This window comes from Aspergillus bombycis, assembly GCF_001792695.1.
Source record: "Aspergillus bombycis strain NRRL26010 chromosome Unknown contig00042, whole genome shotgun sequence".
NCBI lineage: Eukaryota > Fungi > Ascomycota > Eurotiomycetes > Eurotiales > Aspergillaceae > Aspergillus > Aspergillus bombycis.
Genome location: NW_019170044.1, coordinates 103,076 through 115,150, shown reverse-complemented (window position 1 = coordinate 115,150; position 12,075 = coordinate 103,076). Strand labels below are relative to the sequence as shown.

The 12,075-nt window shown below is 48.6% G+C and overlaps 4 protein-coding genes across 4 annotated transcripts; 3 read left to right on the top strand and 1 right to left on the bottom strand.

The window, feature by feature from the left end:
- Positions 1-2,755: 2,755 nt before the first annotated feature.
- On the top strand, positions 2,756-3,486 carry ABOM_006339 (uncharacterized protein; the record flags this gene model as incomplete). Its single annotated transcript, XM_022533468.1, has 2 exons — positions 2,756-3,201; positions 3,267-3,486. The coding sequence occupies 2 exons, from the start codon at positions 2,756-2,758 to the stop codon at positions 3,484-3,486; spliced, it is 666 nt and encodes a 221-aa protein (XP_022389192.1).
- A 422-nt stretch (positions 3,487-3,908) lies between these two features.
- ABOM_006338 (Zn(II)2Cys6 transcription factor) lies at positions 3,909-6,239 on the top strand (the record flags this gene model as incomplete). The annotated part of the gene is made up of 7 exons (XM_022533467.1): positions 3,909-4,057; positions 4,114-4,406; positions 4,465-4,778; positions 4,830-4,910; positions 4,988-5,595; positions 5,646-5,828; positions 5,885-6,239. 7 exons carry the CDS (start codon positions 3,909-3,911, stop codon positions 6,237-6,239), a joined length of 1,983 nt encoding a protein of 660 aa, XP_022389168.1.
- A 135-nt stretch (positions 6,240-6,374) lies between these two features.
- ABOM_006337 (putative 3-hydroxyacyl-CoA dehydrogenase) lies at positions 6,375-8,323 on the bottom strand (the record flags this gene model as incomplete). Its single annotated transcript, XM_022533466.1, has 3 exons — positions 6,375-7,483; positions 7,542-8,177; positions 8,239-8,323. 3 exons carry the CDS (start codon positions 8,321-8,323, stop codon positions 6,375-6,377), a joined length of 1,830 nt encoding a protein of 609 aa, XP_022389150.1.
- Positions 8,324-9,161: 838 nt separating this feature from the next.
- Positions 9,162-10,630, top strand: ABOM_006336 (cytochrome b5 reductase; the record flags this gene model as incomplete). The annotated part of the gene is made up of 2 exons (XM_022533465.1): positions 9,162-9,237; positions 9,300-10,630. 2 exons carry the CDS (start codon positions 9,162-9,164, stop codon positions 10,628-10,630), a joined length of 1,407 nt encoding a protein of 468 aa, XP_022389151.1.
- Positions 10,631-12,075: the final 1,445 nt, after the last annotated feature.

Below are 12,075 nucleotides of genomic sequence, written 5' to 3'. Positions count from 1 at the left end.
TCAGACTATTTTGCTGAGTGGGAAGGTCCTGTTAAGGCCACCGGCTCTGGGTTCTCAATGTCGGATGAATCATCCATGACTGGGATAGGATTGGACCTCCTGTGACCTATTCGGATTGTACATTGACTTTGTCAGAGTCTGTAGATGTAGACGTTAGGTCAAGATTATGTTTGATGTCGATGAGAACTAATCTAACCAACTAGAAGACCTGGTCTCTATGCTTCTCAATGTTGATCTCTGGTCGGCATACCGAAAACCCTGCGGACCACTCGAATCTTGATATGATATCGAGCAGAAGGAGAGATCCTCGCGCAATGAAGGAAAATGAGCATCAGATCCTTGCCTTCTACGGAGTCTAACCTCGTAGTCCCCTCGACCACGACGAGAGACGCGGGAATAGCCTGCACGCGCCATGGACTGGGATAAACTACTATTCAATACGGCGGTCTGTTTCTGGTGATGTATGTGGCTTTCTTGATCCTTGAGTTTACTGTGTATAGAAGATGAATATAACGTATCAAACGACCATGCATACACAATGGACCTGGTGTACAAGGCATTCAAAGGGATCCCATGGTGTCGAATAATGAGAGAATTAGGTCTATAGACAATGGATTTTAACTCATATCATAATCATCAACAGCGTAAACACAACATCTGTATCTGATATAAAATTAGGGTTTACACGCATCATGCGTCCGGGTTCTATAAACAACTGACATTTTCGATCATTCGAATTTAGCTTACCAATGATATAATACTTCGTGACACCACGTATGATTTGGATTGACGTACATCATCTTGAGTACTTGAAGAGAATCCGAGATGATCGACGAACGTGGGTGGTTTCCGTCTTTGCCCTGTGAAACGTTGAAGCGATATCCCTTCTACGACACGGACAACCTCACCTGAAGAAATAACCGCCGATTTAGCACTTACAGCTCGCGTACAAAACGAAGTAGTGCTTCAATAATCTACACAAGATAGTATGTGTGGTTGACTCTGCCGTACCCCTCACCCTTTCTTCGCCCTTTAGCCCTGGTAGTGCATGCTATGGGATGCCGACATCAACTAGCAATCAAGACGGGAAAGCACTGCCCACTTGGTACCACATTCTGCCGCAATAAGTCTCACTGTGTTCCCTAAGTCGAGAGACAAACCAGAACCGTTGTAAGTAACTCCCTAAGGCTGGACAAGGCTGTTGCCCGGCCGTGGAACCAAGTCTCTGCAACGTTTATGGAGTAAGTGACACCAAGCTCGTAATAAGCTTAGGCCTTTGCTGTGATACCTTCAAGGACCTGGAGGCACCACAAGATTGCCGGCTTCCTTTCCTACTCGTCCACGTTTTGAATCACAGTCCTCGATTCTGGGGGCTGCCCTCAAATGTCCCTGCATCTGTGCACTTTCTTTCGTAATCTGTCCCACGTATTAAGTGAAGGTCTCCCTGTCTTTGGAAGGATATCTAGATTGCTATGTTGTCTTCAGCTGTAATATATGATATATGGTGCGTTATCAACATGCTCTAGTGCTGTGGGTTAGATAGTGTGCCGGGTGGTTCTTGAGATCGACTTTAGCCCGAATCCTAGTTATCAATTATATCACACCTTTTTTTTTTCATTCCAACTGAAATCAAACAAGCCTCTCGGCTGGGTTGGGAATATGAAATGATGCAAGCATGAAGGGCAACGGTCTCCGCACGTTTGCTAGAAAGTAGAAAGTCAGAGAGAACGAGGCGAAAATAATGGACTACTAGTAAATATAGATGTACATGGGTGAAAATATGTGGCCCCTTGGGGTCAGAAAAGCCGTGGAGCTGAAAAAAAGAGTATTCTAATAGATGATATAGCGATGAGGCGAACAGCAGAGACGGAACGCATCTGGGTTACACTGCCTCTGCCTGGATAAATCAGTCAAGCCAATCTCTGGGAGTAGACGACTTTGATTTGCGTAGATCCCCCTCTTCAGTACGTGATATCACTTGCAGGGTGATTGTGTGTGATCCGTAGTGATTAGTGAGGCTTACATGGATTCAGGCTATCGCAGACTTGAGAGTAGTATCTTATCTGCAGATGTGGCTTCTATGGCGCTTATGGACCAAGGTATCTTTACTACTTGGGCTGTAGCAGGTTTTGAATCTACTATGTGTGCCGTGGAGATGATTGGAATCTCAAATGCAGCACCATATATTAAAAATCTGCTGGCGTTGTATGTATTTAGTGAAGGAAAAGAGTCGATCATCGAGCCATGAACCCTTAGATAGGAGATACTCAGAGCAAAGTAACAATGGTAAAATAAGGACGATTCTGAGATCCAAGGCTCGTGCAACTATCTATATCAGCATGTGCATTATCACCCTGATTGACTGCGAGTTAATGTGATGATATATCTCGATCTTGCCTTCATGTACAATGTTGAGTGATGCGGTTACTTACTAGTAGTGCCAGGCACTAGACTAGGACACCTTTAGCCTGTCACTATCATTGGCTGCCCTGGATGGCCTGCATTAGCCCCTCCGAATGCAGGCCTCGAGGTGCTTCGGAAATTCTAGCCTAGTGCTTCATATGCGCGGGATGAGGGATCATCGGATATGGGTTAGGTTTGTTCGAGGCTCAAGGTTAAGGGATTATAATTCTATATAAGTAGGGCCTGATTAACCTTCAAGATGGCAGTGTCTGTTCGACCCGAGGTATTCTATCCTTCGTCTCTGCATGTGCCGTTCTATTGTCGTTGAAGTACCTTCTCAGGTGTCCCGACGATGTGGCCCTCTGAGAAGCATAACTTAGGTGATTATAGTCTCTTTCATCCAGAAGGCGATCCTATCGACCAGGACCTGGAATATCAGCAGGTTACTATACCCTTTGTGTCAGTCGGATACGAGAGTCCAGAACAAACCTCCAGACCAATAGATCTTATCCCATACAATTGCTTTCCCAATCTCGACAGAGAATCATGCCGTCGAACTAGTCCGGAGCTCGCAGTGACCAATGTCAACCCAATTCTGTTGACTGCATTGGATCACCCTACCAACGTTCCGGGGTGTAATGGCACACAGGCAATTTCCAACCAGGGGGTCCATACCACCCGTAGGACAGGCGTTCTAGATCTGCAAAAGCGAATGCAAAAATATCCAACGATAACTGGCGATGGCACGCCTGCCCGTAATAGGAATCTCTGTAAGGGACGTAAAATAACTGAACGCAAGTAAGTGATCTACAGCTTCTAGTAGTTCCAGTCTATATTATCTCATCTAACATTATACGCTCTAGCACCGGCCGCGAGTACTCTACGAAATATCGCTGCGAATGGGCGGGATGCAGATATACTGGTGTCTTCGGACGTAAGGAAGATTTGAAGCGGCATATATTCAAAATTCATGTTTCGCCGCGCTCGTATGAATGCCCTGTGGGGAACTGTCGGAGGGCTTTCAACCGGAATGACAATCTGCAGAGTCATTTGAAGAGGGTGCACCCGGTCCCATGGGGTTGATTTTGGTTTGGATACATTTTGTTCCTTGTCTCTTATGCTGCGTTCCTGGTGTTCATGAAGATAGGTATTTGATGATTAGGCAGTGAAAACTCCCGTGAATTGCGTCCTTGGTGATGAATATGAAGGATTACATGTTTGTCCCCTACACTGTCTATAATGCGAATATCTGTCATTTCGGTGAACTGATAAATATAGTACACCAGGTGGTACCCCAACCATTGCGATGTGTATAAAAACTTAGGGCTTGATGGTTGGATGAGATGTGGGGCAAGACCTGCCTTCCACCAATCGGAAAGTAGCAAATTACTACCCGGAATGTTCCATGAGAACGATTCCGAGGTACTCCGCTCGAAATAGACGCTCTTCCCCAGATTCTCGGTAACTGTTCATATTACTTGATCGCAAAAGATAACCGGTCCGTCATGTCGGCACGTCGCCATCGATCAGCAGTCGCATGTCAGCATTGCCGCCAGCGTAAAGTACGCTGCAGCTATACGGTTACTGGCGTACCATGTATTGGTTGTACGCAAGACGGCACCGAGTGTATTATCCCCCAAGGAAAAACGCAAACGTAAGCCCGCAAAGTCACAACTCTGTAAGTAAGTACGATGAGCTGAGCGTGAATAGACCTCGGATCCGTCAAGTTGTACCTCATATGCGGCACAATGGCCCGGAGAACAGCCCTCGGAGTGCGGAGGAGTCTCGCAAGTCGATGCCGCCCCGGCCTTCCGCTCCAACAGATGCGTTCATTGCACCGATTACCCCACAAATAGAACGCCCCAGGTCAGTGGGAGGTGCTACTGAGATCAATACTTCGCCAGAAGAGAACAGAAGTCTTGATGAGGAACGCACTGGGGCAGAGATTGCAACTGCGGCCCTAGGGAGAAACCAGAGAGCGGGCCAGGCGCCATTTTATACTGGTTTGTGTCCCAAGGCCTAGGGTACCCCCAAATGTTGAGATAATTGACTTCTTACTAGGCGAGTCTCCGGGATTCGGGAGTGTACTGGACTTATGCTCGCCACCACAGCAACCTGTCCAACGGCATATTTTGCTGCAGCCCAAGAGATCGATTCCCCTCTCTGTTGAGGACCGCGAATACCTTCAGTACAAAGGCGTTTTTAACCTGCCCCGGAGTGATACGTGTGACGAGCTTCTCCGTGCCTATTTCCATCACGTGCATCCTATCCTACCAGTCGTCGATGTGACCTCAGTGCTCAGCTCTTATCCGGGTGGAGAGAGCAACCAATGTAACCTCCTGTTGCTGTGGAGCATGTTCTTTGTTGCAGCTAATGTATGCCAAGCTTCCCTGCTCAATAAACCCTTCTGCTAATATCGGTAATAGTATATTTCCACCGACACGTGGAAACAGGAGGGCTACTCATCGAGAAAGGCAATGAAATACGATATGTACTCTCGTGCCAAGGTACGTATCCTGCAGGTTGGACCTAAGTTGAGTCTATTGGATTTATTGGCTTTTCTAACTGGCCGGTTGACCTCCAGTGTATGTATCATAACAGTGGCGAAACCGACAATACTCTTTTATTGCAATCGGCTCTCCTCTTGGGATTCTATCACTCGGAAGTCGATCTGCATATGCAGCCGTGGTATTGGACTGGCAGCGCAATTAGTCTCTGCCAGATCATGGGTCTGCATCGTTGCCCGTCTTCGGCTTGGTTGAATTCCTCAATACCTGAAAGACAGCAGCGTTTGTGGCGTCGTCTTTGGTGGACCTGCTTCTTTCGAGATCGTTGGCTGAGTCTTACAATGGGGAGACCCCTCAGAATCGACATACGCGACTGCGACACAGTAATGCCATCTTCTGTCGACATGCTGAGCGACATGACCGGGCTACCTGAGGCAGTGGCCAGTGCTTACATCCCAACCGATTTGCCGCGTTTGGCAGACTGCTGGGTGACGATGATTCATTTGAGTAAACTCTTAGGCGACGTCCTCAGCCTGAGCTACCGGCATTTTGGACCATATCCATCGGTTCAGCAGGTACAAGCAACGGAGGCAGAAATCCTACTATTTCAATTCCCGGACAACCCCGGCACGGACCGAAGTCGTCTAGCAACCTTTTATGCGTATCATCTGCAGTTACACTATCAGTTCGTATTTTGCTGATTTATATTCTCGACTGCAATTCTAACCATGACAGAGCCTTACTCATTACGTTTTATCGCCCTTTTATCACCAAGGCGCCAGAAGGGCTACCGGCGGCTCAGCAACAGGCATGGCAAAGCCAGATACGAAACAAAATGGACGCCGCTGCCCTACAAACGAATTCTATTGTTGATAACCTGGCTCGTGAAAAGCTGCTAGAATTTGGGGGTCCAATGACGTACGTCCCTTGCCTCTCTTTCCTGATCATGAATCTCACCCCTGATTTTCATATAGACCTCCATTGCTCGTACCAGCTATGCAAGTACATCTTCTCAACTGCAAGTCGCCCGATGATTTTATTCGGCGGCTAAACCTCAACAAGCTGGAACTATGTATGATGGTCTTAGAGCAGATGCAGCACACTTATCCATCTGCATCCATCTTTCGAGGCGTCTTTCTCGGTGCAATACGCCAGGTCTTCCCTGACTATATGACTCAACAGCCCAAGCCAGAGACAGCGTATCCTGTCCCGCAAGATACCCCTCTGGATGACCCAGCCGAGTCCATGGTGGTCAGTGACGACGTTATAGGAGCACTTATGAATGAAGCGTCCATCTACAATTTCTGGGAGACGTTTAATTGGATGTAGCTAGAACCGCGTTGTATGGAGAGGCCGTTGTTTATCGTAAAACCTGATAATGATGATTCTAATTAGGTAAATGCAAATCTAATAACAAGACAAATCTCTAATATCTATATACAGTCAAGCACACATTCTATATAATCACAGAAGAGCAATTCCAGTAAACGCCCGGTAGTCGTCGGAATGGATCTTCTCCTTATGGCTTCCATCCAAGTTACAGCGGTAAATGTTGCCGCCGAGGTCGGTAAGGTAGATGTGACCGTTACTGAGGTCCAGCTTCAGGCCAATCGCTTCCTTCAAATGCCTTGTCAACACCTCATATTTCGGATCCGATTTGGTCGATACCGGGAGACCAGACCCATCCAGCTGTGCCCTGAACAGCGCGTTACCCAGCGGAACCTCACCGCGGTCCGTCCAGTAGAGCGTTTGAGACTGCTCATCCAGCTCAAGGTCAATCGGCTCCGGGAGGTCACCGAGCACCAGCTGAATATCGTCCCTTGAGGCTCCTGATTGTCCCTCGGGGGCGGTGATGTTGGCACAGAAGATGCGACCCTTGCCGCCCTTCGAAGGGCCCTTCTGTGACCAGTAGAACTTGCCCAAGCTCGGGGCTACGGTAATACCAACACACCAGTCGGAAACTGCATTGTCATTCGCATCCCTCGAGGTACTTCTGTCGATCACGGCCTCGAGGTCGGAGCCATCATAGCCACAGCGCCAGACACGGCATCCTTCACGGTCACAGAAGTAGACCTTCTGCGCCTCGTCATCGACTGTCAATTGTTTTGGTGTGTTGACTCGGCCCTGAGGGACCACCGTCTGGATACCACTGCCGTCTACATTGGCGGAATATACCGCGCCATCGTCCTTCCCAGGTACCCCCATGCAAGTCCAGAACATCCGGCCAATTGTGGTGTCCACGGCAATGCCATCAGGCAGGGACTGCTTTGGTGCAAGAACTTTCTGGATCTTGCCATCTGGTGACAGTTTCAGCACCTCGCCCGACGTGGTGGTCGGGTTGGCGGCGGAGAGTCCGATGTCCAACACCAATATTTCGGGCGCTGTCGACTTGTCGTTGACGGTGGCTTTCTTTTCTTCCGCGGGAGGGTAGAGACCACCCTTGAGAGACTTGTTACCCAGTCTACCCTCATCCAGATAGTTCCGTTTCAGGAAGTCAACGGTCTTCTCTGGCGAGAGTCCGCGCTCCTCAACATAATGACCCTCGATAAAGGCAACGGTATCCAAACCAACCTCTACAAAAAGCATACATCAGCAATGCACCAAAAACCCTAAAGCCCAGAAGCAACTCACGGTCCATAGTCTTGCACGGCAAATTGCGTGGCTTAATAAACATCTCCGTCCACATGGAATCAATCTCCTCCGGGACGGAAACGCCCTCCGCCAAGATGGTCAAAACCTCGCGCTTAACAGCAGCCCACAACCTATTGAAGATAAACCCGGTCGACTGTTTCCTCGCAACATAAGGCAGCGTGGCAGCCTCCTTCGACCTCTCAACCATAAACGGGAAGACGCCCTCGTCCGTAAATCCATCCGTCATCAGCTCGACAATCATGCACCCGGGGGGCATATAATAATGCATGTTGAGGATGCGGGCCTTAGTCGCGTCCGAGACTTTCTCGATCATCTCCGACGATTTGTACGAGGACGAATTCGACGCCAGAATACAATCTTCTGGCGCGAGGGCTTCCAGCTCGGCGAATGTGGCGATCTTCAGCTCGAGTTTCTCGGGCACAGCTTCGATGACGAGCCAGGCGTTGGCGACGGCTTCTTTCATGTCTTGGTGTGCAGAGTATTTGCCGGGCTTTTGGCCTGTTTTCTGCGCGTATGCATCGACGTTCTCTTGGATGTAGGCTAGGCCGTCGGCGCGTTGTTGTTCGCTTGGGTCGCGGATGCGGACTTCGTAGCCGGCTGAGGCCCAGATACAACCTATTCGGGAAACCGTAATGTTAGAGCTTGGGAGGCCTAGCAGGCTGGTGAAGTTGTGTACCTATCCGACGTCCAAGTACACCCGCACCGAGAATGACAACCGGGCGGTTGCGGTAATTCTGGGGTGATTGCCACGTTAACTGCATTGCTATGTATGATAGAGCGAGGATACGTGAGTCTGCTGTAGAACAAAAGTGAATAGTCTAGTTAGAAGTAGATGGGTTATTCAGATGAACGAGCCACAATCAAAGCAGGCGAACATCCCTGTATTTGTACAAGATTCGGCATCCCCGGGCCGCTCCCCAAGCCTTCCGTAATCAAGGAACTCCTTCCATGGTACAGGAAAACCACATAGTGACAGCAAGTATCAGACTCCGGCCCAAGAGCAAACCAGCAAATCAGCAACTGGTGCGGCATTTACCTGTTCCTTGCCGTGGAATTCCATCATCGGGCCACGGATAAAGACGCAGTGCCGCTAGCCCTCATGGCTAAGCCAGCCTTCCTATGCCCTAAGAGCCGCGGGATCGAGTCATGCTACTAATGCAGCGCAGATCGTTTTAGCGGTCTAGACAAGTCCCACTAAACAAAGGCTTGTTTCGGCATTGATTCGGAATGCCGACCTCTGCTGTCTGGGTATGCCGTGTGGAGAGTCGGGTTGCCGAGGTTGCGTTACCTCGGAAAGGCCCACTTAGGGCTGCTGGGATGAGGTAGTATGGGATTCGCTGGGTGTATGCATCCTCTTCCAATCATAGTTACGCGGTAGATAAGCCTTGAAATGGAATTGCTATTTTTGTTAAGTCGAGACTTAGTATAAAGGTCTTTGCTCGTGTTCCAGATTCACTAAGGTCATCACTCGCAAGCTGAACTACCTACATCGCATGCGCTCACGGCAAGACTACATCTGAAATTGTCTCTGACATATATTCTTCACCTTGGTCTTGTTTCTCATTTGCCATTAAGCTAGCATTGTGCCAAATAGCGAATATGCAAGAATTCACTCTGCAGGATGTGGCAGCCCACAAAAGCAAGGATGATCTGTGGGTAGCTATTCATGGCAAAGGTAAGAAATGAGTCGGTGAAACCCCACACTATACAGACAGTATATGTCTAACATACACAAAGTCTACGACATAACAAAATATGTACGCGACCACCCCGGAGGAGCGGACGTGCTCGTGGATGTCGCCGGAACCGATGCGACAGCTGCCTACGAAGACGTTGGACACTCGGAAGACGCAGATGAGATATTGGGGACATACCTGCTCGGCACCCTGAAAGACGCTCAAGAGTTCAAGAGACCCAAGGCAGTCCGTCTGGTCCAGCAAACGCCCTCGAAGCCCGAGACTAAGAGCACCAACAAGTCCACGCCCGCCATTAAAACCCTTGCTCTTACCACAGGGTCCCTGGGAAGCGCGCTCTTGCTCTACATATCCTCGCGCAGCAATGCGGCTCTTAATGAAGTGCTGTCAAAACTTCCAAAGTTACTTCACCAATTACCCGAGATCCATGTGTCGTCCGGCGGCGTCTTACGTGGGGGGTTCTCGAGTGGCTTTGTCGCCGCCAGCATCCTTTGCGCAGCAATCGGCAGCGTAGTCGGGTCGAAGCTCTCGAAGTTCACACGGATCGAGTCGGGCTTTACGCGGTATCCATCGCGCATAAAATCCCGCGGTTTGAAGAAACAGAACCCGCACCTTGCGAAGGGCTTCCTCGAGCCAAAGGATTACAAGAACCTCCCTCTGATCCGGAAAGACCAGCTAGCACCGAACGTTTATCGTTTCGTCTTCGAGCTCCCCGGTCCACGGGACGTCATCGGTCTTCCTATCGGGCAGCATGTCGCCATTAAAGCCAACGTCAACGGCGCAGCAGTTTCGAGATCCTACACACCCACATCGAATAACCTGGATCTGGGCCGCTTGGAACTAGTCATCAAATGCTATCCCGACGGCATCCTCACGGGCCAATACCTTGCGAACCTGCAAGTCGGCGACAAGGTGCAATTCCGCGGTCCGAAAGGCGCAATGAAGTACCACAGCGGTCTATGTAAAAAGATCGGAATGATTGCCGGCGGAACCGGGATTACGCCCATGTATCAACTCATCCGGGCGATCTGTGAAGACGACACCGACACCACGGAAGTGAGTCTGATCTATGCCAATCGATCCGAGGAAGATATCCTGCTGCGGAGTGAACTGGAAGCGTTCGCTCGCAAGTATCCAAAGAACTTTAAGCTCTGGTATATGCTTGACCACCCCCCGAAGAACTGGGCTTATGGTAAAGGCTATGTTACGCCGGAGGTTATGGCTGCGAGGTTGCCTGGGCCAGCGCCTGATACAAAGGTTATGCTTTGTGGTCCCCCCGGCATGGTGAATGCTTCAAAGAAGGCACTCACTGCTGCTGGATTTCAGGCTCCAGGCGCTGTGGGGAAGATGACGGATCAGATATTCTGCTTCTAGGGTTGGTTTCGTATTCTACGTTGTCGGTTGTGGGTATTTTTCCTTTTTTTGTTATGTGCATTCTGTTGAATAGACTTGTATAGACCTGAATAGACATTGTATATTATCAGTGAGTGGTTATTGAATGGGGCTAAAGATCAAGACAATAATTTGGGAATGAGTTTGAAATCTTAAATATAGTCTAATTTATATATACCCAAATGCCTGGAGCAATAATCTTATAATTCTGGTCGAATAAAGGAGTTGCTACAAAGAATATGCAGTATTAATATATTTTATATATTCATATACAAGGCACCTATTGCTGCAATGCCCATCTACAACAGGTAGCCACTATTCGCCCTGGTTGATGCTTGCGTCCGTGCATGACAGCAAACAGCCTAACATAGTCCAGGCTAAGACTTCTGTCTGGGTACTTAGGGGTGTTAGCTGAAGCTATTTAATCAGTGTTACAGGCCCATAGTATGATTCCGTGCATATTTACGGGCTTGCATATCCATGTATCCCTTCGTAATCACTACAATGTCAGTACCCATCTAAGAAGGTCTATTTGCCAATATCGTCTGCATAACCTTATAGCTTTGCGCGACTACCAGCCCGAAAGACAATAAAGCTCCTCCGTACCCTAACCACCGGCTTACTCTATTCTCTAGTCTTTTGGCAGAAGGGTAAAAGTGAAGCAAAAGTGAATAACCAAGGTTTGCTTGCAGGCGCATGGACACCGGATTTAGTTGGGTTCCTTGAGTATAGCTCTATGACCTTCCGATGCTCCATTCCCATCAAGCGGGCGAGACCAATCACCAGTATAATTCTAGAATCATGCTGCTAAGGTTGCGCTCTTTACCACTAAAGCGATAAGATAACCTTCCCAACACAACTAAAGATAAACTAACACCCGGCCATTTCGCTTTCATCCGAGTACTGTGTCATCATCTTGTATCCTGAAGTGCCTCAGGATAGTATGTACAAACTGGGTGTTGAAGACTCTGGTCGATGGTTGAAAGTTTTCTTGTTCGATGTATACAGCATAGCAAAATCATCCTGGTGAAAGAACTCAATAGCTACTGAGATCAATTAGTGTACAAGCGGGCGGGTGGTCTGTCCCATTTTCGAACAATCTGTATATTGGCTAATCATAACTCAGTTCCATTATCCATATCGCGAACCCGTGGAAATCGGAACTCATAAGGCGTTCAAAGGGGTTTATCCGGCTCCAGGGCGTTAGTTTAGCCATATGGGTAAAGTGCCTTGACACGTTGAAAGCCCACATTTAATTTTCTGAGAAAATCCCTCTCTTGCCAGCGTCATCTTCTCGATTATCGTATGTACGTTATCTTTTGGAAACCGTTAGGATTCGAGGTAAGACTACCGAGTGATCATCAATCACCAATCGGAAAATATAAAATAACATTTGAACCCCACTAGCCGAGGAAGGTGGTATCGGG